The sequence below is a fragment of the Rhinolophus ferrumequinum genome, chromosome 18 (assembly GCF_004115265.2).
Source record: "Rhinolophus ferrumequinum isolate MPI-CBG mRhiFer1 chromosome 18, mRhiFer1_v1.p, whole genome shotgun sequence".
NCBI classification, from domain to species: Eukaryota; Metazoa; Chordata; class Mammalia; order Chiroptera; family Rhinolophidae; genus Rhinolophus; species Rhinolophus ferrumequinum.
The window spans coordinates 29,529,278-29,554,788 of record NC_046301.1 but is presented as its reverse complement, the minus strand read 5'-3'; the positions used below and the strand labels follow the sequence as shown (position 1 = coordinate 29,554,788).

The 25,511-nt window shown below is 37.0% G+C and overlaps 1 protein-coding gene across 4 annotated transcripts in view; it reads left to right on the top strand.

Moving 5' to 3' along the window:
- The window catches only part of FBXO16 (F-box protein 16), a 47,486-nt gene continuing 21,975 nt past the window's right edge, over positions 1-25,511 (top strand). For 2 of the 4 annotated variants that reach the window (XM_033135191.1, XM_033135192.1), the window contains exons 1-5: positions 15-324; positions 4,281-4,415; positions 11,492-11,527; positions 20,057-20,263; positions 24,098-24,262. In XM_033135191.1, coding sequence (XP_032991082.1) covers positions 4,317-4,415; positions 11,492-11,527; positions 20,057-20,263; positions 24,098-24,262 — 507 coding nt within the window. In that variant the 5' untranslated portion in view covers positions 15-324; positions 4,281-4,316. Of the gene's footprint in view, positions 325-4,280; positions 4,416-11,491; positions 11,528-20,056; positions 20,264-24,097; positions 24,263-25,511 lie in introns of all 4 variants that reach the window. The other 2 variants (XM_033135190.1, XM_033135189.1) reach the window with 2 other exon arrangements.

The following is a 25,511-nucleotide window of genomic DNA, read 5'->3' as shown; positions in this document are numbered from 1 at the left end:
GGCTTTCAATGTTGCTTCTTTCAGGATTGGATGTATCTTCATTCCAGCATTATATTGGGAGATGGCAGCTCCTTCCCCCCATTGGCTCTCACACTTTTTCATTTTATCCGAGTGCCCAATTTTGAAGCCAGCCCTTCTCGTTCTCCTGGCCAATCAAGAGACCACACATTGTTGCCTAAGAGACCCCGGATATCAGCGAAAGGATTTGTAGATGGTGATTGGACTACTGGAAGCTAGGAGGATGGGGGCCGGGCAGAGTCAAAGAAAAAGCAACTATGGCAACACCAGCGCTTGAGGCTTGAAGAGGGAGACGAGCTAAAAGAGGTGAGGCAGTGGGTAGTGCATGAAAAAGAGGGAGACTTTTGAGAGTTCCACTCTCAGATCCTCTTGGGCCACTCACAAGCCTTGCCAGTGCTCCTGGAGATCACATTTTGCTCTGTTTTAGCTGCAGTTAAAGTACCAGGTGCTAAATAGTTATGCAATTAACTAACAGATAATTATTTCTGTACCTATCAAGCACTAGCTCGTTTATTATAGTTTTTGCTTTCAACTAGTTGACTATAAGATCAATTCGTATTTAAATCTAACCATAATTGCCTGATACTTACTTGATCATATCTGAGGTTCCCTTCTTTAATGATGCTGCAGTTTTCAGTGGGTGAGTTGTGTGTTAGCAGAGAAACTCAATCCTATTCTGCTCTGTAAACTTCAAATAAAAACCCGATAGTCCTTAGTATAATCCTAGTACTCAATTCATAATGTTCCGAGTTTCACCCTACATTTTCACTAGTTTTAATCATTAAATGGTCCCCCCTCCACTGCCGAATTCATTCATTCAGTTGGTTTAACAAAACCAACTGAGTACCTACCCGGTATTATGTACTATGAGATTAGGGTTCCGATGAGCCACGTCAGAAAACTACATAAGCAAAGAAACAGAGTTTTGTATTATTTTCTCTAAGTGTTGGAAAGTTCAGTGTGTCTGGGCAGATTGTGCATAAAGGGAGAGACATGCAGATGAAGCTGAAGAGGTAGATTGAAATAAATTCATAGTGGACCTAGACATGCATGCGAAGGAGTCTGGATATTTGGTAGCCATTAGGGAGCCTCTGAAGGTTTTTGAGCTGAAAAGTGACATGATCAACTGGTCCTTTAATAAATACCTTCTTAAGGAGAATGGTGGTTACCAGAGGCTGGGGGGCTGGGGCAAAAGGGGAGATATTGGTGAAAGGGTACAAACGTTCAGTTATAAGATGAATAAGTTCTAGAAAGCTAATGTACAGCATGGTGACTATTAATAATAATATATACTTGAAATTTGTTGAGAGTAAATAGGTGTTCTAACCACACACACAAAGTGGTAAATATAGGGGGTGATGGATATGTTAAATAGTTTGTGGCAATCATTTCACAATGTATACCTATATCAAAACATCACTCTGCACACCATATATATATATATATATATATATATATATATATATATATATATATATATAATTTTTATTTGTTTAAAAAAAAAAACCACCTAACAGTAGACAGTAAGCTCCATTAAAGCAGAGACCTGTCCTTAGTAAAATTGAATAATGGTGACAGTGTAAAGATGGAATTGGAGATGTGTGGCCACTGGAACTTTATCACAGAACCCATCCTTCCTTTTAAACATGGAACTAGAACCATACTTTGGGGGTTAGGGTCCTAGGCCTTCCTTCTTCCTTTTTATCCAAAGAAATAGTAAAGATGAACATTCAGGAATAGCCATTAAGGAGAAAAGAGGTCACGAAAAAGGAACCACAAGCTTTATATGTGGAAGGAGAGGAAGACAACTTCCTTTGTCTTATTGATGGAGTGGGGGCAATTCTTTTTGTGTATGTTGTATAAAAGTGTCTGTCTTTAGAATAGTCCTGAGTGGTCTATACCATGGACATGTGTGTGTGTGGATATGCACACTGCCCATCTTCTGGAAGGAAAAAAAAAATGGTAAAAGAATGACAAAAGACAGGGCAGGATACCCCATGTGCGTGCTTCAGCAGGACGGGGTTCCAAGAGGGCTGTTTCTCCTGGTTAGGCCCATGTCCTGAAAACAAAACTTTCCTCAACTTGATTTGAAGATAGCCTAATTCAAAAAATTTCCAGCTCTGAGGAACCAGAAAAAAATGAAACAACCAGTGCAGGTCCTTGGGGAGGCCCTAGAAAAGCGCCTTTGTCCTAATTCAAAAATTTTGCCTAGCTTGTTTCTTACACAAACTGAGAAGAGAGTTTCTCAGCTTACAGCAAGAGTTTTTAACCTTGGATAAGCAACATTTTATATTCATGTGCATTTTTCTAGGGAGGAGATTCAGAGCTTTTATCACATTCTCAAAGAGTTATTTGGCCCTCGTAAAAAAATGAAAAACAACTGGTTTAATGAGAAGAAAGGTAAAAATGTAAATAAATAACAACAACAAAAAGAAATGTGTAATTTTTAACTGGGCAGATCTAGACTCAGTGACCATGCTTTTGCATCTATAATTTGCTGGCTCACATGTACTTTTATAGCTGCCAATTAATAATATGTAATGCAACCATTTCTTATGCCTTTTGCTACTTAGCTAAACATGTGTGACTCAGATATTTAGCTGTTAGGGTGCTGAGAAGAACGTGAGGTCTGATCTGAGCCCCGTTTGTTCCAGTGGTATGGTGGCAACAGGCAATTGCGAAATATTGTCTCGTGATGCCACTGAGGTTTTAAAACATTGGCTGTATCTTCCGCTATAACTTAAACCTAAGAGAGATTATTACATGTCAAGTGAAAGCCTCAAAGTTTTCAGATCTAGCATTTGGGGAAATCCCATATCCGCCAAAAACTAATGTGTGTGTTTTTTTTAATTGTCCAATATTTGCTGCTGTAGAGTAATTTTTAGAGCCAATAAATCAGGCAGGTCCCCTCAGGCATCACCACTGCCTTCCAATATGAAACCCACCTGCAGAGAGGAAGGCAGAAACACTGAGAGTATATACGGAAGCCACCGTCAATCTGTTTGCATTGTCTTCCAGCTTAAAATATCGTGTTATGGCCCTCTAAAGGGCAGGCATTGAAGCACTCTGTGAATGGTGGAAAGTTCTAAGAAAGGCTGCAAGGAAGTTGCTACTTATTGAGGCCACCTATCTGTCAGGCAGTCTGTGGGACCCTTATTCTCTGATCTTCACAGCAGCAGTGAAGGGTAGATATAGACATTCTTATTTTACAAATGAGGAAACTGAAGCTCAGATAGATTCAATAATTCGCTAAAAATTATACAGCTATTAATACTAAGTTTTAGAGCCAGGATCAAACATGTATGAGGTAAAAAAAAAAAAGTTGTAAACAGTACAAATAGATTCTAGCTAATGTAAGCAAAAGAGGAACTTGATTGCAAGGATATCAGGAAGCTCACCAAATGGACAAGAAAGGACAACAGGCTTTTGAAGGGTGAGGCAGCAGGAACAACTTAACAGGACACCAGTGCTACTTTGTATGACCACCGTCGCTGTAAAGTAAGGATAAGCCAGTGTCCTCCAGCAGGCCTCGCTCAGTCTGTGACCACCTCTTGGCCAGGGAAGCGGAGGCCATCTTGATTAACCACCCCAGAAAAAGCTAAACATGGAGAGAAAAGTCATTCCTCATGGAAATTATAGTGCTTTAATCAAACAAAGGCAGACATATACTGGACATCTGAAAATAGCACATTTCCGCAATAAAATCAAATCTGTCCATCTCTAAAGGCTTGGCTTTGTACATTACATCATTCTACTATTTAAATATGGTATCAAGCTAGAACTCTTGTTACTCAGATGTCAGAAAGTTACGAGGGGAAGAAGAAAGTCACAGGGGACGAGAATGGAGGGTTTTATATTGCACTATGATTTTATGAATTTTTATGAATTAAAATACTTCTTTCTGGCCAATATCGTATGTTCTTAGCTAGGAGTGATTCTGAATTGCCCTCTGTGGTCCAGTGAAAATAAAGTAGAGTTAAACAGACCTGGGTCTGATTTCCAGTTCCACCACTTACTGTCTATATAACCTTGGGCAGGGCATGTAACTTCAATGAGCTTCATTTTCCTCACCTATAAAATGAGCTAAAACCTACCATCTCACCAGATTATTATGAGTTTCAATTGAGCATACATATAAAGTGCCTGACATACAAAGTGTTTCCAATAAATGTTCCCCAGTTTCCTCTCTCAAAGTCTAAAAGATGGTATGGTATTAGTATTTTTAATATTCTAAAGATTATGTTATTCATTTCTTCTGATAGGTACAGTTTTCTTATGGAAGAATATCCAGTTATTTCATGATGGCATTTGCACCTCCAAAAAGCACAGATGGTCCCAAAATGCAGACAAAAATGAGTACCTGGACACCCCTAAACCATCAGCGTTTGAATGACCAAGTAAGTGACCAGAGCTGTTTTATCAGTTGCATCCATGCTTTAAAAGAAAAAATAAAAGTAGTAAAATTTTAGTTGTCAAAAATATGAACATAAATTGTTTAGGATTGTGTAATGGATGAAAAAAAATGAAGTTTTTTTTTTTTTTTTCAAAAACTTGTATTGAGCCCTTGCTATGTGGGCAAGGCTGGCAATAGAGAGTTCCTACCTGTGATGAAAATGTCTTAGATTCGTTCTTTCCTCCACTGCCATTCCTCCTCTCTCTTACCTCATGTGCCTTTTTTCTTCCATCACTGGTTCTCTGCTGGACCTACCAGGAATGATAGAGAAGAGGGTAATAATCATTGAGGAGTTTCCAAAAAAACAGATTTCCTTCCTAGTGTGGCAGTTACTGGATAATGCTGCACATTTAACCAAATAAATAACATGAATAATCTTATCTGATTACTCAATGACTCGGGTTCTCTTAAGAAGTTTGTTTCCCAGCTGCATTCTGGGGAGGCACTAGTAGAAAAAGGATTGCAAGGATGCAAAGCTGAATATCATGCTGGGGTGTGAGATTGGCGTCTCTGGGGATTTCTGTTCCTGCTTCAGTTAGGGGCAGAATTTACCAACAGCTCTGTGAGCTGTTATCAGTACAGTTGATCCTTGAACAACACAGGTTTTGAACTGCACTTATACATGGATTTTTGACTGTGTGGGGTGTCAGCGCCCCTGACCCCCTCGTTGTTCAAGGGTCAACTGTACCTATTATAAGGACCACACGTAGCTGGCAGTAAAATGCAATCAACATCAATACAACTGACCTCATTATCTTGCTCATACACACCAGTTCTTTCCCTGGATGAAAGACACCACTTTATCCCAAATCACGCAAGCCAGAAATCTTCCTTCTTCCTGTTAGGTCTGGGATTTGGTTTTCCCCAATTTACAAGTCCGTAACCTAGCCTGAGACTTTTGGCATAGAAGACACTACAGTTTCCCTGTAAAAGACACAAGATTCTTGGGTCAAAGACAAAGAACTTTATTACTCACAGTGTAGCGATCAGCCTGAGCATCATGTTTGTGTTGGTTCTCCTTTCCCACTTTGTCCCACAGGAATGATGCAGAGGGCCCAGCTAAATACAGCTGTGATGGGCGTGCATCACAGCTGAGGAACTATGAGCCCGGAAAATCCATTATTTTTACAGTAAGCAGTAAGCAAACCTGCTCTTAGTCCCAAAGGGAGATGGTACCTCGTGGCTCAAGGTGGCCTTGCTATAAACAACTTGGAGAAATTGCCCAAGAAAAGAGCAGTCAGGGCCTTGCGTTCTTGGTATTCCAAGACATTTAGAAGTGTGAGAGGCCCAGGGAGGAATGTCTATCAGCTCCTCTCACCTCCACATCCAATTCAAAGTTTTAGGAGTCTTCCTCCCAGAGCTCTTCATCCAGGTATATATCTCCATTCACCCATATACCTCCAGTTCCACATTCTCAGTTTATACCCTCATAACCCTTGGCCTGGTGCATTGCAGTAACCCCCGAACTGGTTCCACTGCCTCTATCCCTACCAACGCATTCTCTGTTCTGGTCCCAGAATGATCGTTCTAAAATATCAATCTAATCCTATTATGTAAAACCCGTAATGACCTGCTCCAAGGGGTAAATTCCAACCCCCCACGCATAACATTGAGGACCTTTCATGAGGTGACCTCAGCCGGCCTCCCAATTCCAACCTCTGCCACTGCTTCCTCTCCTCTTGTGTCCAGGCTCCCAGAAGAGCCATTCTCTCTCACACCTCCACACCTTGGCACGTGCTCTCCTCTTGCCTCCTGTCAGAGTCAACTCAAATGTCATTTCAATAGGAAGCCTCCTTCTGCTTGTTTTTCTTTCCTCTCATCACCATTTATCGGCTTTCCCACTTGACTCTAATATGTTAAAAGTTGAGAGTCTGTCTTTTCTCTCTGTGTCACCAGTGCCTTGTATGGTTCCTGAGGCCTCAGACATGGAGTCAGAGAGTTCAGCTATACTCCCTGGGACCTTCTCCATATACTCTCACCTTCTTGTCCCTCCTTCCTTAGCCTGGATGTGACCCTTTGCCTCTCTGAACCCAACAGATATGCTCATCGCTCTGGCAAAGTCGAAGCAGCAATCCTGACCCCTCCTGCTCAGTACTTTCTTATTTCTACTCCTCTGATGTGAAACATGAGCAATTTGGGGAGGTAGACAAAGGAGCTAGTGTAGCAATAGGAATAATGAGAAACAAAAGGGAGAGAGACTAAAAAGGAAAAAGATAAAGGAGGCGTGGAAAGAAGAGTGAGATAGAAAAGAAAGGAGGGACCAGGAGAAACAAAAGGAAAGGCAGAAAGAGGGTGAGAAATCAGCCTTCATCTAGTCCTAAATAACTCAGGTTTATTGAAAGTCTTTTTTATTCAGCTCAACAAGTATATATTGATCATCTGTTTGCAATGTTCTTAGTTCTCCAACAGTTTATATAACAGCTTCTCTGCTTTCCACCCCGCCCCCCCAAAACCCTCAGTGTTTAGTTCTGAAATCTGTTTTCCCATAGAATGGTGAAGGTTTTACACACGTGTGAAAAAGTGACTTGAATTGAAATACATAATTCGTTGGATGCCTTGATTTTCAGAATTTTTCTTTGAAAAATTGGAAGTCTTAAGCAACTTAGGATCTATGGAGAAAAAAGTGCCTTAATTGCCCGATGGCCTGTTGCAGGTTGGGTTCCGAGACAAGCAGACTCTGAGGCTGGCATGTAGGGTGTTGATTGGGGAGGGCTCTGGGATCATCACCAGTAGGGGAGCGTTGGGGGAAGGTTTGGGGCAGAGGAAGAAGCTGGGTGTGATGCAGTCTCAGTAAGGCCTCCACTGACCCTGTGGCCACCTTCAGCATCATGGACAAGGCAGATCTCTCGACTCATGGCTATTAGCCAACAGCACTCCCAACAGGTGGGGAATGAATAAATCCTTCAGTCCTGGAGGGGGGATCTGGGCAGTGTATGAGTACTATGGCAAGCATGACATGATCTTCTCTTGATTTTTGAATAGCTTTTGTCAAATTTAATGATAATTTCTAGAGATAATATTTATTTTGCTGTTCAGATCTCCCATTTTATTAAAAAATATATTTTTTTTGGTTTAGTTAGGTTCTAGTTTGGAATAAAATTATTTTTCAAAATCCTTGTGTATGTGTATACATGTAATTGGACACACACATGTAGAATTTGTGTATGTATATAACAAGCTCTGAACAGTGGCTTTCCCCCAAGGAAAATCACTAATGTTGGATGCCATTGGGGAAGGTGGTCCTGTTAGAAAAGTGCTTTCATTTTTTTTTACTTTATACAGTGTGATAAAATGTCAAATTTTAAAACAAAGAGAAATACAAGTAAATAAAGAACAAGAACTCTGGGAATTGCACATTCTGGTTCCAGATCAGCTGTACCAATAATTTCCCGCATGACTGGAATAAGTTACTTCCCTTCTCTGGGCTTTACTACCCTCTTTTATAAAATGAATAGCTTGGATCAGATGACCATGAAGGTCCCTTCCAAATCTAACATTCTGACCATGAAAGGGATTAAAAGTAGATGCCAAGGATACAGCTGGCCAGAAGGTACCCATGCAATCATTTCAAGGGATTTTCAACACTTCTAAAATAAGGCATTTGTCACCAATGATCAGTATAATTTTGAGGTCCTGTTTTTTTTTTTTAAATTTTGTCTTTCTTCTAGAGTAAAATGTGAAATATGTAACTATTTCAGACAAATAAGAGTCACAAGATTTTAAACTTCACAGCAGACTTTAAGCAAAGAGATTAAATTAAAATTCAGATGCCTAAAACATAGCAGCAGCAACATAGGCAAATGTAACAGATTTCAAAACAATTCAGGCATTGTGAATTTTGAGAAGAAGAATCTTTTTAAAGTACATATATTTATTTTCCATCTAGTGTTTGAATTAAAAGTAGTCAACATTTCTTTTCGAGTATGGTTCACAGATGTAGTACAGTACATGTTAAGTGGGCTTTCTGCGAAAAAGCACCCAGTTATCTCAATCCATCATAATGTAGGAGCCCCCGACATGTATTATTCCTGCACCGTAATGATTTCACATGGTGGAATATGTAACTGCAGTGTCAACAGACTAAAATAACAATGCAGAATTTTGATTTAACAGCAGGCTCAGTGCAAACTGTGATATAAACATTCTGCAAGGGAAGATCTATTTTAATATTTCCATTTTGAGTCGATATTTGTTTTCCAGCTATTTAAAATGAAGAACATGACTGCAAATCTTTGAAATGAAGATTTGCTCCAAACCAAAGAATATAAGATTTTAAGTCTAACTGAGGACCTGACGATGAAATAATTTGTCCCAAATTGTATGGTCTAAGTTCATTAGCATTTCTCCCCTTCCTCTTCACTCCCATCAGTGTCTACGTGGGACTAGATGCCATTCGGTAAAGAACTTGGACCTTGCTTAGACTTGGTCGTTGGCCCTTAAAAGACTGTTGGTTTACCCTGAATAACACTCCCGAACAAAACACATTTATTTGAGCAAAAGGATTGCAATCCAAGAGACAAAGATTCAGGTAGCACCTCAAACTGTGCTCTGGAGAGAGGAAGGAAAGGCAGAGTTTATAAAGGCAAAAAAACACAAAATGTAATTCTTTCATGCACATGAAGGATTGCTGGCCAGGTTAACAGGGATTGGTTAGTTCCAATATGCAAATAAGAGAGGTGAAAACTACAAGGAAGTAAAGTCCCTACGTGTCCATGTAGCGGTTGTTATTCCAGGATGTCTGTGGCTCCAGGGTGTGTATGGCTCAGCCTTGAGGTGAGTTTCGCAGCAGGTTTAGCAACACAAACGCAGCTCTGAGAACTGAGGCACAAGATGTTGATAGGCCCCACTTCCTTAGTAGCTTCCTGACTCTATTTGAAGTGACTCTCTTGGCCAATCTTTATTCCATTTTATTTTCTCCATTATCACATCGACCCTGCTTAGACTTGGTCATTGGCCCTCTGAAGACTATTGTTTTAGCCTGAATGACAGTCCCCGACCTCCCACCCTCCTCATTTCCCACTACCATCTTGCTGCTTCTCCTGTCCCCTCCAAGTCAATGCCCCTTTTGTTTCCAGTGCTCCATGTTGTCGTGGGCCACCATGATGGTCTTCCTGTCCTCCTTTTGAAAGGAGGTTGTGGTCTTGGGATCTAACCTTTGCTTCCCCTGTGAGGCCAAAAGCATGGGCAGCAGGTCACTAAGAATGTAGGGCTGGAAGTCAGGGCTGGGGAGATCATGGCTCCAGTGAGAAACCACGGACACAGTTGAGCTGAACACACAGTCTGGAACCAGTGATCATTGTAAATCTATCAATGTAACCCCTTTGGGTCTTTGCTTGTCTTTTCTAAAATAAGGAAGCTGAGCCAAAAAAAAAAAAAAAGAAAAGAAAATCTGTAGGATTTCTTTTAGCTCTAAAATTCTATGACTTTTGAAGCTCTGTTGTTGCTGTTTTTCAATCAGCAAGTGTTTATTGAGGGCCTGCCAAGGACGCAGTGGAGAGTGGAGAGAAAGGGGTTGTAATCTACATGGGGAGCTAAAATGAACAGGAACAACTTAGCAAACCCAAGGGGGGCCTGGGCTGTAAATGGAGTACGAGTTGGGAGGAGCTAGATCCCTGGGCATCAGAAACGTGCTGGGGTTGGGCGATTGATGACTGATAGGATTTGGTGAGACAGAGGAGAAGAGTTCAGGAAATATGTGAATCCAGATTTTTGAATCTTCTATATTCTATAGGTTCTCTTCCAATTTCATCTAGAAATTCTAAGTTTAAATGTTGCTGTTATTTGAGGGTCCTAATAGTCCAGGTGGCAGTTAATGGGGGGAAGGAGAGAAGGGCATTCTTTTTCTTCTTTGATGTGCAAAGAATATCTACTTGTGATGTATGAGATTTGCCGGCCAGGAGCAAAACTGCCATTTCACTGGCCTTGAGGTTGTTGTCGAAGCAATTATTTCAATCCTCATTTTGTATGCCCTTTAAAACTAGAGTCTGAGAGTCTAGAAAAGGAAGAAAAGCATAAAACCAGCTCTTCATCCTCCTCCACACAAAGGGAAGAAATAGATCAGAGCTACTCTCCAAGTAGGAACGTTCCTGCAGGGCTAGAGAATTTAGGTAGTGCTAAGAGGAAGGGAAAAACATCGATTCCAATTCTGAACGCTGACAGGGTGTATGTGTGGGAGTGAGAGACACAGTCACATCTGTTCATTACTTTCTCTGGCTTCCTCTCTCCATAACTCCCTCCTCTGCCCAACATTCTGATAATAGTTTTCCCTTCCTCACTCATTGAAAAACACGTATGACTGATACTCAGAAAAACACTTCTACACCAATATATAAATAACTCACATTGTACGGATACATCCATAAGGATATTCATTGTCAACCCCATTCATTCAGTCCAGCGAACATGAGTATCTGTGATATACTGCACTCTCCGCTGGAGACGTAAAGTTGAATAAGACATGGTTTCTGTCCTAAATAGTACGGAACAACAAAACTACACAGATAAACACTGAGTTGTAAGGGCAGAGGTACAGACATGCAAATTTCTAATCCTACAAACATGTAAGTACATGTATATCTGCTGATATGTATACATACTGAAATATAAAAACAGAGCTGCTCATTCATAAATTTCACATGTTGTCATTCTATTGATATTGAAATATTTGGGGGGGAGGAGCTCCGTTTTCCCTTTTTTTCCTTTGTCAGTTTTTTTCATCTCTTTTCCAATTCTAAAATTGATTTTACTTTACAATTCCATTCTTTTCTTATTTCTCACCTTAAAAAAAAATTACTTCTTCTTTAAGATGAATTATTCTGCATGGAGAAAGTGAAGAAAAAGATGCTTTGCCCAGGTTAAAAATAAGTAAAGTACCTTCTCAGGAATGAAATCTGTCTTTTTATGCTCAGTTGAAACAAAGATTTAATATTTATTGATTGATACTTTAATGATGTCTTTCTTGTAACGGGTATTTTAAACCATGAAATATGTAATCATTCTATTCTTTTGTATTTATTGTAGGTATTTGAAGAAAGAAGAGCTCTGCTTGGAAAATGGGTAACCATTTAAAATATACTTACTTCTATATTATGAAAAACCATTTAAAATATACTTACTTGTATATTTTGGGTAACCATTTGAAATATACTTACTTCATAGAGCCCAAAAAATTCAGTTTGGACATAAGGTAATGAGTGATTGTTTATAACAATCACTTGTTGTCGAAGCAATTATTTCAATCCTCATTTTGTATGCCCTTTAAAACTAGAGTCTGAGAGTCTAGAAAAGGACTGGTACTTTCCGTATCAGTTAGGATTCAGTCAGGAAGACAGAAATCATACCAGTTATTTTAACAGATGTACTTAAATTTAATAAATAGAACTGGTTAAGTAAATACTGGAAAACAGAAAAGATAAAAAGGAAACACAGAAGTGCCACAGAGATAGAACTGCAGGAAATAGCTTCTCCCCGTTTTACTGATACCTTAGGAGCTCAGAGAAGGACCTTTGGGCCCCTGGGACCGGTCCTGTAGGCAGCCCAGACTTCTGAGGAATAAAGTAGATGACAGCCAGCTGATTCTGATATGTCTGAGGAAGTGTGATTGTTCTGGGAGTGTGGAAAATACTGGACGCTGGAATCCACAGCTACTGCCAGAGTGAAGAGTTAGGGTGACACTGCTAGGAACAGCAAGGAAACAAAAGAGTAAATCTCTTCTACCTCAGTTTCCCTCTAGTGCTACCCTCTCTGTTGGCAGCGTTTAACAGAGAGTCAGCTGTCAAAGGAAAAATACGGTTTGTAAAGCCCCTGCCTTCTATATTCACCAAGCAGAATACAGAAAGGTGAGTTTAGATCTGAGAGACAATGGCTTAGTAACCAGCACATTTCTTTAATTTGGCTACTTAGTATCCACACACACCCTTCTACAGATTTAAAGTTGTTACAGTAACAACTTTATGCTTTTCTTTAACAAGATACAACTATCCTTTATACAAATGAAGACTTTCTCACTCTTTCCTCAAAGGAGACACAGATTGCCAGTGGTCATTGTCCATCCTTGGGTCATAATCAAAGTGTCCATCTCTGGGCAATGTTTATTACTCACCAATGTTTATTACCTCTATAGCCCCACCTCGTAGTCTCTACCACCCAGAAGAATTGAAAACATGGTCATGCAAAAACTTGTACACGAATGTTCATAGCAGCATTATTCATAATTGTCAAAAAGTATAAACACCCAAATATCCACCAACTGATAAATGGATAAGCAAAATGTGTTATATCCATAACATGGAATATCATTGAGCCTTAAAAAAGAAGGAAATTCTGATACAAGCTGTAACATGGATGAACTTTGAAGGCATTGTGTTAAGTGAAACAGGCCAAACACAAAGGACAAATATTGTTGTGTGATTCCACTTACATGAGGTACCTAGGGTAATCAAATTCATAGAGACAGAAAGTAGAAGAGAGGTTACCAAAGGATGGGGAGTTAAAATGATGTAATGGGCACAGAGTTTTCCTTTGAGATGATAAAAAAGTTCTACAAATGGATGGTGGTAGTGGTTGCACAACAATGTGAATGTACTTAATGCCACTAAACTTTACACTTAAAAATGGTTAAAATAGTAAATTTTATGTTGTGTATATTTTACCAAAATTTTTTAAAAATAAGGATAACAAAAAGGAATAAAGTACTGATACGTGGTACAACATGATGAACATTGAAAACTGTATGCTAACTAAAAGAAACCAGACACGGAGGCCACTTATTATATGATTTCATTTATATGAGGTGTCCAGAATAAGCAAATCCATAGAGACAAAATATACTAGTGATTTCTAGGGGCTGGAGGACAAGAGGAAGAGGGATTGACTGTAATGAGTACAGGATTTCTTTTTGGGGTAATGAAAATGTTCTAGAGTTAGATAGTGATGGCTACGTAACCTTGTGAATATACTAAAAACCACCTAATTCTATTCTTAAAATGTTGAATTTTATGGCATGTGAATTATATCTCCTTTTTTAAATAAATGAGGATTACTTTAAACAAAACTATACTTAATTTTTTTCCTTTTAACTCTCGATATATGTAACAAACTTGAAATAGTCCATCTTTAAAAGCATACAGGCAAAGCCTTCATCCTTAAGGGTGCATCTTTGACCCAGAACATAACAGCAGACAGAATGCCCGTTCCTAGGAGTTACTGAAATTCGTTTTCCTCAGTGTCTTAGTCCAGTCAGGCTGCTATAACAAAATACATAGACCAGGGGGCTTATAAACAACAGAAATTTATTTCTCATAGTTCTAGAGACTAGGAAGTCTAAAATCAAGGTGCCAGCGAATTCAATGTCTTGTAAGATCCCATTTTCTGGTTCACAGACTAGTGCCTTTTTACTGCAACCTCACATGGCAGAAGGGGTAAGGAATCTCTCTGGGGTCTCTTTTATTAGGACACTCATCCCGTTCATGAGGCCTCTACCCTCATGACCTAATCACCTCCTAAAGGCCACCTCCCAATACTGTCATCTTAGAGGTTAGGTTTCAGCGCAGGAATTTGGGGGTGGGGAGACATAAACATTCAATCCATTGCACCGTTCTCGTTTGTCTTAGTTGGCCACCAGTTCTTTTCCGTGTTGTCTGCAAGCTTCAGTTTAAGGATATTTATTAACCTAAGTTTTTTTGTTTTGTTTTTTTTAAATCATATACATAACATCTCTGGAAGGATTCACAAAGAAAGGGGCAACATTGGTTTCCTCCAGGGAGGAGAACTGAGTCTGGGAGAGTGGGGAAGAGAATCTTTTAGCTGAATAGCCTTTCATACCTTTTGATATTTCTAATCATGTGAATGTGTTACTTATTCAAAATACTAATAAAACTTTACAAAATAAATTTACTAAAAATTAAGAAATTAAAAAATACCAAAAATTTAAAATCTAGCTGAATGTTTCTCATAGTCTATATGTTTTTAAACTAATTTTTGCTCTGTTACCAACAACTTAAAATGAGACTTATTAGAATGACTGTTTTTGCACCAGCTATCATTCCACTTTCTATTACTTAATTCTTAAACTAATATAACCAGGACTGATTTTCAGCCAGTATTTGGTATGGTTGAGCAGCTTCTGTCTGTTTTGATCGGTTGGTGGCATTGCCAGTTGTTAAATATTTTAAAACCCTTTCATTGCATTAATTGGTTTCAAGTGTTTTTCTCCAAACTGTGTCCAAAATTCACAAAAAATAATCACAGTATTTATATTTTTAAGGAAATACAGTTAAGGTGCTACATTTTATTAAAATAAATGATTAAGGTATAAAAATTTCCTATTGTCAGTAATTCTTGAAAAACACAAAAATATAGGAAAATATACATCTGCTCTCCTAAACTTCCTTTCTGGAACAGTGAGCTCGTGGGGTAAAGGTGAACGCTGCAATCAGCGGCTTGGAAATATCATTTGACTATAGCCGAATGTCCCAGTGAAAGTGTAAAATATCACCCTAGGTAAAACTCAAGGTCTTCAAACTTTTTAAAAGATCTTGTTTATTCTTTTCTTTTACCATAACTAATAGAAACATATATTTGCAAAGATCAGTAATTATCTTCTCCAATAAACAAATTTACGGAGAGCAGACATGATTCTATCATGCTCCTTGTTGCACGTTCCTTGATATTCCCGGGCATTTAATAAATATTTTCTAAATGTATAGATGATATTCACTGGTTTTTCTCTTTTGCCCAACAACAAACTTATTTCTTAAATTCACTAGATCATCTAGTAGTTTGTATATTTCCATGAAAGCCACATAATTAATTAAGTCCAATTTACCCTTATTTAATTTTCTGTCTCTATTTTAGATATTTTTAGTTTTAGTATTAGTTTCATAAACACCATAAAAGATTGATAACATAAGAAATGCATTGTCAAACAAAAAAAAAAGAAAGGAGAAATAAGATACCAATTTTTTCTACTTAACATTACTTGGGATTTTCATTGCTGGGATCAAATATTGGTTTTAAAGCTCAATCTAGTATTAGAAGTAAAGTCATTTTTTAAAAACAATCTAGGCATTGTGAGGTAAGGTTTAATATGAAACTTATGCAATGATAGACAATTCAAAAGTATTTTATATTTGGTCATAGAATGTCATTTTTCTTCATATATTTGTACATGGTCCTGTCAGATGTTCTGTGTAGTAACAAACAAAATAAGAGGAACTGAAAAGTTCTGCTACTTTTACTGTTCCATGCCACTACTTAATCCCTTATTTCTCAAATCTTTTCTGCCCTTCAATCCCTATTAGAAAAAACAATTAACTCCCAATCAACAGAAAACAGCAGAAGTATTTTAGTTGAAAAGAAAGCATCTCAGACTTTTTTCCAGCTTCTATGTTGTTAACAGAAGTAATAGTAATATTATAAGAATTTGAAAAAAAGTGGATGGCATTACTTTTAACTTGCTGTAAACAACCATAATTAGAGTTGCAATGCAAAAGAGAAACAGGAAAATGTTTTGCAAATTGCATGGTAAATAAAGATTAATACCTGGGATATATAAAGAACTCCTACAAATCAATAAGAAAAATACAAATGCTGGTACAGAATAATGGGCTAAAAGAAGAATGAGAAATATTCAAAAATATATAAATGGCCACTAAACATATAAAATATGCTTTATTTCACTAAAATTAGAGAAATACAAATTAAAACAATGAGATTCCCAATCCCTCCCTTAGTATATACATGGCAAAAATCGAAGAGATAGATAATATCCAAAGTAAGTAAGGATTTGTTAGGGAGTAGGTGGAAATGCTTAAACACAGTTGGAGGGAATCTAAAAAGACTTTTCAAAGACAATTTGACACGATCTGTTATATTTTTAAATGCAAATATCCTTTGAACCTGTAATTCCACTTCTGTTTGCCTGTATTAGAGAAATTTTCACATGGGACATGAAAAGACATGTTCCAGGATATTGCAGGGCTTTGGGGCGGGGGGAGGGGAGTTGGTTGTTTGGTTTTGTTTGTTTGTTTGTTATTGGAAACAACCTAAATGGTATTAGTAGTAAATTGAGTAAATAGATCATATGCTATGATCTGGAATTCATTATATATCAGGACTATGCTCTGCAGTTCATTATATTATATCAGGACATTTATGGTTATATTTTGTTTGTTTTTTAAACTGCTATGTAGTATTCCACAGGATGGGTATACTCTCATTGATCTGACTGCTTCCCTATTAATGGGTGTATGTGTATGTAAATGCACAGAAATGCACGAACATCAAACTGTGAGCAGTGGTTATTTCTGGGGAAGTGGTTATTTGATGAGAAGGAGTGGTTAAAGAAGATTTTCATGTTTAATTCTGTATGTATTTATTTGAAACTTTTAAACAAGAATGTATTCATACTTTAATTGTGAAATTAAGTTTTGGACAATAGGACTTGAGGAACTCAACCAGGTTAAGATAATATAACCAATAAGCAAAAAATAACAAGCCTTCCTCTTTATCGTGTCCCTCACTCCCCGCTGAGCTTTCCTTTGCCATTCAGTGTGAGATGAGTGGAGCCTGATGGCTCTAGCAACTGTCCTCACTTCTTGAACCTGCAGCAAGAATCCTTGTAACGCCCCTCTACAACTAGACTGAAACAACTACTTGACTTGGAGATGATGGGTCCTGGAAAAACACACTTAAAATAAAAGTTAAAAAAAAAAAAAGAATCCTTGTAACAACTACTCTGAAAATAGGATTTTCACAATTCTGTTGAGTTAAGAAAACACTATAAGAAGGCATTAGAATAATTATGAAATATAATTATATTACAAATATGATGTGATGTAACGTAATGTAATAAATGAACTAACTGTGAAGAGAAGTACCATATACGAAACCAGGATAGGAGAATGGCCCTAGCTGCTCCCCAATCTCACACGCTGGGTACCCGGCTACTATATTATGGTGTTTTCACTTGAGAGGTGATGGAAGAGATGTGGGAGATTATCAAATTCCTGAACAGTTAACTTTCCATGGATTATTTACTACTTGGATTAGTCCTAACACCTTTTAAATGCCAAGGGGGTTTTCCCCAATTCTTAAGCATTCTTCTGAGTCATCATATTCAATCGGTAGGAGTTCAAGGAATGCAAATTCAGTTTCTATTAGCCTAAACAAACACAATTAGAAAGGAAAATCCCTCGAGGCAAAGAACACCTATCAAAGACAAATTTAAATTACCTTTGATCATTGTAATCAGGGAAATGGGGAACCAATGTAATTGTCTTTTCAATCGCTAAAGAAAAATGTTTTAATGTTTTCTTTTATAGATTTCGTCGGCATTTTATAATCCTAATGTTCTTTTATACTCTTTTTAAATCACTCCTTCAATCTGAGCCCAATGAAAGTGGATGAGCCAATCTCAATCATTCTCAATGTATTTCCCCTCGTTGTCAATGTACAAACATAATTTTATGCTTTATAATTTAATTGTTTGTATACATATTCTTTTTGTATTGATTCAACCCGCATTCTTATTATTTTTAATTTCACTATAATAGTTTATAATAATAGCCGCTATGTCTATAATGAGTCATGCACTCTATTAGGAATTTATACATATATTATATTTACTCCCCACAACAACCCTACAATGTAGGTATAATTATTCTTGATGTATAAATGAGGAAATTAAGTCTGAAAGAGGTTGTCAGTGGTGGAGCTGGAATTTAGTAATTTATTTCTAATGAGTATTAGAAATAATAGAATATTCTAAGTAAGACTCCCTGTGGTCTATCTCATTCCCAAGTCTCCCATTAACATAATGCCACATTTTCTTTTATTGTGTTGATATATTAGTTTGCTTAGCTGATCCCCTACTGTTAGGCATTTCAGGTTATTTCTGATTTCTTGCAGTGATAGCAATATCTCAGGGAAAATTTTTTTGTAACTGTAATCATCCTGGGTCCCCATGTAGCTCAGTTTCTACAGAGCCACACAAAATTGCCTAAAAATAATTTTAAAGATAAATTCCAATTTTCATTTTGTCTCTCAAAGAAAAATCAGAGGGTCCAGTTCAAAACTGTTTTAATGCTTCTCAGATCTCCTTCCTTCATTCCTCACTTCTCTCACACTCTATAACTGCTATCAAGGCAATGGCAGTCTGAACCCCTAAACTCCCAACAAGCCCAACCCCACAGCTCTTCTGTGTTCTCCCACCTCCCCTTGGCTCTTTATTTTATAGATCAGTGTATCTTCTTGGGCCTGGTCCTTCACCGGATCCTACTCAGTCTGTTCTGGCTTCTCTATTCATTCTAATAATCCATCCCAAAAGGAAAGAAATCACCTTTTGTGGGAGTTGGAGATATAGATTGTACAGAAACAGGATAGGAGAAAACAGAAGACATATAGGAGTATATTTTTTCCTTTAATTTGTAAATGAAAGGTTTTTCATGTTTTTATTCATTTTAGTATTTTCCCTCTCTTGAATTATAGTCTCCCAAATGAGATTCCCGGGTCATTGAATAGATCTATAATTGTTTTAATTGAGAAGGATCCCTACTAATTAAAAAAATACATTATATAACTATAATGAAGTTGATTTGTCATAAGGCTTGTACAAAATACATTTTTGCTTTATATGCCTTTTTAGGTAGTCAGTGTATTTTATGATTATAATGAAAGTTCATTATAAAACTGATTACTTTATAATAACTGTAATAAATATCTACATGTGCAATGCATTACAAAATCCAAAGTATACAAAATACAAGTATTCCCAAACTTCCCTATTTTCTCGAACGGGCTAAAGAAGAAAAGAGAGATTTAGACTCCAGTGAAGTGGCTTATTCAGGTGATGGGTGTTCCCTTAGTGCCTTTCTTTGGGTTTTAGGGAGCCCTCAAATTATCTTTGATCAGTCACTAACCTTGGGACTGACTTAGGATTCTCTTTGCGGAAAATTGCGAAGTAACCAAAGTTTTTGTTTGGCATGCCCCAGATTACTTCCACATCTACTTCCCGTCTCCGGCACTCTTTTTTCCAGGTCTTCCTGTTGATATTTCCTCTCCAATCACATCAATCATTTATACACTGGGGGAACTTTGACCCAGTGTACTCCCTTTCTCAGGGATATTTGCATTTCATACCTTCTCTTCAACTGTGAATGCAAAGGTTTGTTTCTGGTCCTGGACTTTGGCACTGATGAGTTAATACAGAAACTCTAGAGGGAGAGGAGCTGCCCAGATGCCGTCTCTTGAAATTGTATTTTATAAATACATATTTTCTCAGTTTAATGATGTGGCCAGCTCCAAACTTACTATTGTTACGTAACTGCAAGTTCTGTGGTCAAATGCACTTTTGTGTACACACTCAGGGCTCACAAATATAAGTGTGAGAAAGGACAGGTGGGTAAATGTGGAATTAGCAACTGTGGAATTTACTAATTAGGGAAACAAATAAATGCATGCTATTTATTGGGACTAAATTACTAACCTCGCTTTCTATGCCATTCTTATCTCTTTCTCCTAATGAATTTCTGGTATCAGACTAAACCTGGAACTTTTTATTTTCTTTTGTCTTTTTTTCCCCCCCAGTTTGACAAATGGACAGACTCTCAAAGGAGAAGAATCCTCACAGGCCTGTTCGAACGCTGCTCCCTGTCACAGCAAAAGTTCTGCTGTCGAAAGCTTCAGGAAAAAATTCCTGCAGAAGCTCTGGATTTTACTACCACGCTTCCAAGGGTGTTATCTTTGTACATCTTTTCTTTCCTGGACCCCAGAAGCCTTTGTCGTTGTGCACAGGTAAAGACAAAGACATAATAGGGCATTTTATAAGGACAGCCTAGAAAACTCTGAAACTTGAGGGGGCGGGGGGGAAAGCGCATATAGCAAGTCCTCCAAGAACATCATTTTGTTTAACTTCATTTGTCATAACATTGATTAGATGCCTTAGGAAATTAACTCGTTTGTATCAATTCGCCTATGGCAAACTGGTTTTGTTATACCTTGTTTCTTTAAAGTTGCAGAACCTATGGAAGTGAGGTTAAGTGAGGACTTGCTGTACACAAAACCACGAAAGAGATGAGATAATCAGTATGTTTAGTCTGTAATTTGGATTAACCCCACACCTCCTTTGTGTCTAACTTTGTATTTGGTGCACCAAAGGGAGGAAAAAGTGTGAGACATCATTAATGTCCACAAAAAAACTATTAGCTAGTTGGGAGGACAAACACACATAGTAAAAATGGTTCATCAGCAGGATAGTCTTACATTGCACAGTATGCAACTACTGTAGTATACAATCCTAAATTGTACAGTGCAGGCCATTTATAAATAGAAAAGCTAAAAATAAGGTGCTAATGAGATATGTACGAAGGAATAAGAGACTAAAAGAGTTCAGAGAGAGCAGATGTGTTCACGGAGGCCTTAGAAAAGGAGCTGACCATTATGTTCTTACAAGTAATTCCATGGTGTATTAAACTGTAGTTAAATTACCTAAGATATAAAACTGGTAGTTATTTTGTTGAATCTTTTCATACAGTCTAGTAACACCAGAAATTACCTGTTACTATGTATTCATATATGTGTAACATGTTAATGTTAGTTTTTAAAATTAAGAAAATGAATTCAGTGAAAGATGAATTGTTCAATAAATGGTGCTGGCACAACTGGACATCTATCTGAAAAAAAATCTAGTAGGTTGAAAGATTGATATGAAATCGAAGGAAACCACTAAAATACTCAGAGAAAACATAGGAAAGGAGCCTTTGTAAGTATTCTATTACACTCAGAAGCCTTAAAAGAAATACAATTTATAATCTTGCTTTATTCATTTTATATATATAATATTTGTTATATATATTTTATAAATGAGAATAAAGAAAGCTAGATTTTAAATTGTGACTATAAAAATTAAAATTGCTATATAGAAAAGAAAAATGTAAATATATGTTGGGGGTTAATACAAACTATACAGACTAAACATACCGACCATCTCATCTAAACAGTGAAAACACATTGCCAACAAAAGGCTAATTTCCTTATTTTTTTAGAGAATTCCTATAAATCTATAGGAAAAAAAAAACCTCTAGCAACCCAGCTGGAAAATGAGCAAAGGAAATGAACAAGTGGATCACAGAAGTACATGTAGATGTTTCTAAAATTTGTAAGATACTTAGCCTCATTATGTCATGTCACCTTTCATGATTCAGATTAATATATTTTTTAATGATAACATTCTGTATCTTACAGAAGGTGTGAGAAAACAAGAACTTTTACATATTGTTGGTAGGTAAATTGGTACAATCACCATGGAGACCAATTTGAGAATATTAAATGTTTAAATAAAGATTTCCTTTGACCCAGTAGTTCCACTTCTTGGAATTTGACAAGTATCTTCAACATACGTGAAATTATGTCTGTACAAGAATATTGCAACATTAGTTGTAATAGCAAAAGTTTGGAAACAATGGAAATGTCCACCTTTAGAGGACTGGTTAAATAAACTGCAACAATCTCTAAGATATATCATCAGTTAACAAAGCAAAGATGCAGAACTGTCCTACCATTTTTGAAGATAAAGAATACATACATATTTGTTCATATAGGTCTAGAATATTTCTGGAATGACACACGAGAAGCTGGTAACAGTGGTTACATCCAGGGAGGGAAATGAGTGACTAGAAGACTGAGATGGGAGAGAGACTTCCTTTTCACTGTGTGGCCCTTTGAATCTTTCAATTTAGTATTGATGTACACATATTACTTATTCCAAAAATGAAACAATTTTTAAAAAAGAGCATAACATTCTAAATGTTCAATAATAGGAGAGTATCATGATGAATTATGCAGCTATTAGAAAACATGATTTGGAAGAACCGAGATCCTTAAGATATGTTAAATGAAGAATGCATGATTTTAAATTGTATATAGTTTCCCAATTTTGTTTCGTACATACCTTAAAAAAAAAAAAAGACAAAAAGGAAAAGAACTCTACCAGGTTGTTAATAATGGTCATCTCTGTTTGATGGGGTTATGGGTATTGTTGTTTTTTTTTTAATTTCTTGGAATTTTCCAAGTTTTCTGCAATGAGAATGTCATCATTCAAGAGAAATGTTATTTGAAATAGCTAATCCTATCATCTATGTGTATCATATGTCAATCTAGCAAGATTTCAGCATTATATTTATTTCCAGTACTGATTGTGAGGAAGACACAGGTAGTTGTTCTTCAGCTAGATGTAAAGTGAATGATAAATTTATTACAGTAAAATGAGCTTTGAGCTGCTTAATAAGATATAGGGAGTGTCTTATAGTTTTATCTACCCTTCAATTCTCTGATTCTTGTCTGCCTTTAAAAAAACAAAAACAAAAACCTTATCTACCCTTGGGGAAAAAACAACTTAAATACTCAGGTCTAAACAAGATCTAAGGAAAAGAATAATAATTGAGAAATTTTTCTCCCTATCCCCTCCCTCCAAAACCTCACCTTTCTACTGAATTCTGAGTTAATTAACCATCAGGGAATTAAGGTTGTTTCATTCTTGGTTGAACAAAGTAGGTGTGACTTCTGTTCCTGCCTGGGGGCTCTATCAGATTCTCTAACCTTTCTCCTCCTTCCAGCTCCTTAACTTCTGATTTTTTCTAATTGTGCCCTCCTTTCTCCTGCATATCTCATCTTCAGCATAGAAAACAATGCCAAACATATTAGGAACTCAGTACATGGTGGGTGGAAGGAGGGAGGAAAAGAGGTGATAGATAAGTGGATATATGGATAGAGAGGCCCCTTATAGAGTATTCTGTTTGTTTGTTTGTTTTTGGTGTTCAAAATTATTAGTTAATTAATCTTGAAAAAGAGGCCAGTTTTCCAAGGATGGGATTTGGGTTTGAAGGTTAGATGTCATCTTTGCAACTCTTAACATCTAAGACACAGAACCCCTAGTGTCAACTTTGCATATGAACTTTATCCTAGTTTCAAGCAAGATTTATTCAAAATGGGGACTAAATTAACGTAAATACTGCTACACATAGGGTGACCTCTACTGTATGCTGGGTGTGTGAAATTGACCACAATGCTGTGGAAATGGAATGTACAGAACAAATACTTTGTGTGCTATGGAATCTTAAAGATGATGCAAGACACATTATATACTATCAGTGTTTGAGTTCTGTTTATAAAATGTATCTTTAGTTAAATCATAAGAATGGAGGGGAAACAGATGCATACCATGAAAAGAGTAAACAATATGCAGACCTGAGTTTCTATAACCTTTGTATAACTTTCCTATGAAATTCAGGAACCTTTAGAAAATTTCAGAGTTTGTCTGAGCCTTAGTTTCCTCATTTGCAAAATGAGAGAAATAATTTTACTTCCCTCCTCAGGTTGGTTGCTATGAGGATGGTGAATAGATGCTCAATAAAATTAGTGGCCTCTGCTTCTAAGTCTGGATTAACATGTAAAGAAAATCCTTCAGCCTGGATAGGAAGCATTTCGAGTAAGAGGTAACTAAGTTGTGATTTGGAGGAAAAGAACAAAAAAAGTTGCTTCAGGTCCAGGATGACATGATCACTCAAAACATAGAGAAAGTGGACATGTGCACTGAGTCGGTGTTTCTGTTTTTCTGTCCTGTTTTTCCAGGTGAGCTGGCATTGGAAGAACTTAACTGAGCTGGATCAGCTCTGGATGCTCAAATGTTTACGGTTTAACTGGTACATAAGTTTTTCTCCAACTCCCTTTGAGCAGGGCATATGGAAGAAGCACTACATTCAAATGGTGAAAGAACTTCATGTCACTAAGCCTAAGGTAAATTTGGGGTAAAAAGCAACACACTCACAAGCGTCATCTATTTAGGAATTTTAGAACTATGAGTAAATGATCACACTTGAATTTAGGGAAGGGAGTTGGTTAAAGAAGTATAATACGTCTTCCAAATTCTCCTTGTTTGAGAACTTGACAGCCCGTTCAAGATATCCATCTTATTTGAGAGCCTTTATCGGACACTCCCAAACCACAGCTCCACCCAGGAGGTTAGGACTGGAGTTCCTCACTCAGTCCAGGTCCTGGATTTCCTATCTCTTACTCTCACGCCAGACAATTCTGACACTGGGGCTCTGGGGGTAATGCACAGTATTTGTTATGTATGGATCATCAAATTTTACTTTACTAATTCAAATTGCTATGATTCTTCCAGGTGAACTGAAGTTTATTTTTGTATTATTTACAAAGAAAAGTTTCCTAATAAATCAGTAGTTAGGGAAGGACATAGTGGAATATTAAAGTTCTTTTATTAAAGTTCTTTTTAGAAACTAGTAATGTAAAGCATTTACATATCATACAAAGTAAATAATACAAGAATATTTTTTCTAGTGGCTTTCTATGCATTACTCACATAACCAGTGTTTTATGTTTATTCTTATAGTCACAGTTAATTAGATAACTTATGGGAAATTTTTATGAGCCTTTTTTCTATGGCATGATCTATACATATGCAGAGCTGTGCATTGCTTGGTGCAATAAATGAGTTCCTGAAAAGTTATGTGTAAATTAAATGTTTAGATGATTTTTAAAACCACAGGGTACCATATTCTATGCAAAAGCTACAGTGGGTCCTTTTAAATTTGAAGAATCCTTTTGAAATATGAATAGTCAACTCCTAACTTGCTCACTTGGGTTTAGTTTTATTTGTGTTTTCTGAAAGTAGAATCCATCTACATTCAATATAGTAATAAACTATGCATAATTAATATTGTTACAACTGCAATGATGAAACTAGCCTCTCTGATTTCAGTAATTGGTGTGCTCCATGAGGATTTCTTTAAAAAGAAAAATTTAAACTGCAGTGATGGAGAAGTTATTTTAAAATTATTTCTTTTCTCATAAGGATTTTCTTGACTCCCATTCTCAGTTGTGGGCAGAGAATGGCACTTACTAGCTGAAGCTTAGGTTGTTCTGGGGCAGAGGAAAGAAAGTGGTTAATCAACTTCTAGAATGAAAAGAGGTTTTGAGTATTATATATAAAACTGACTTCAGTGCTTTGTCTTCAGCACTAACT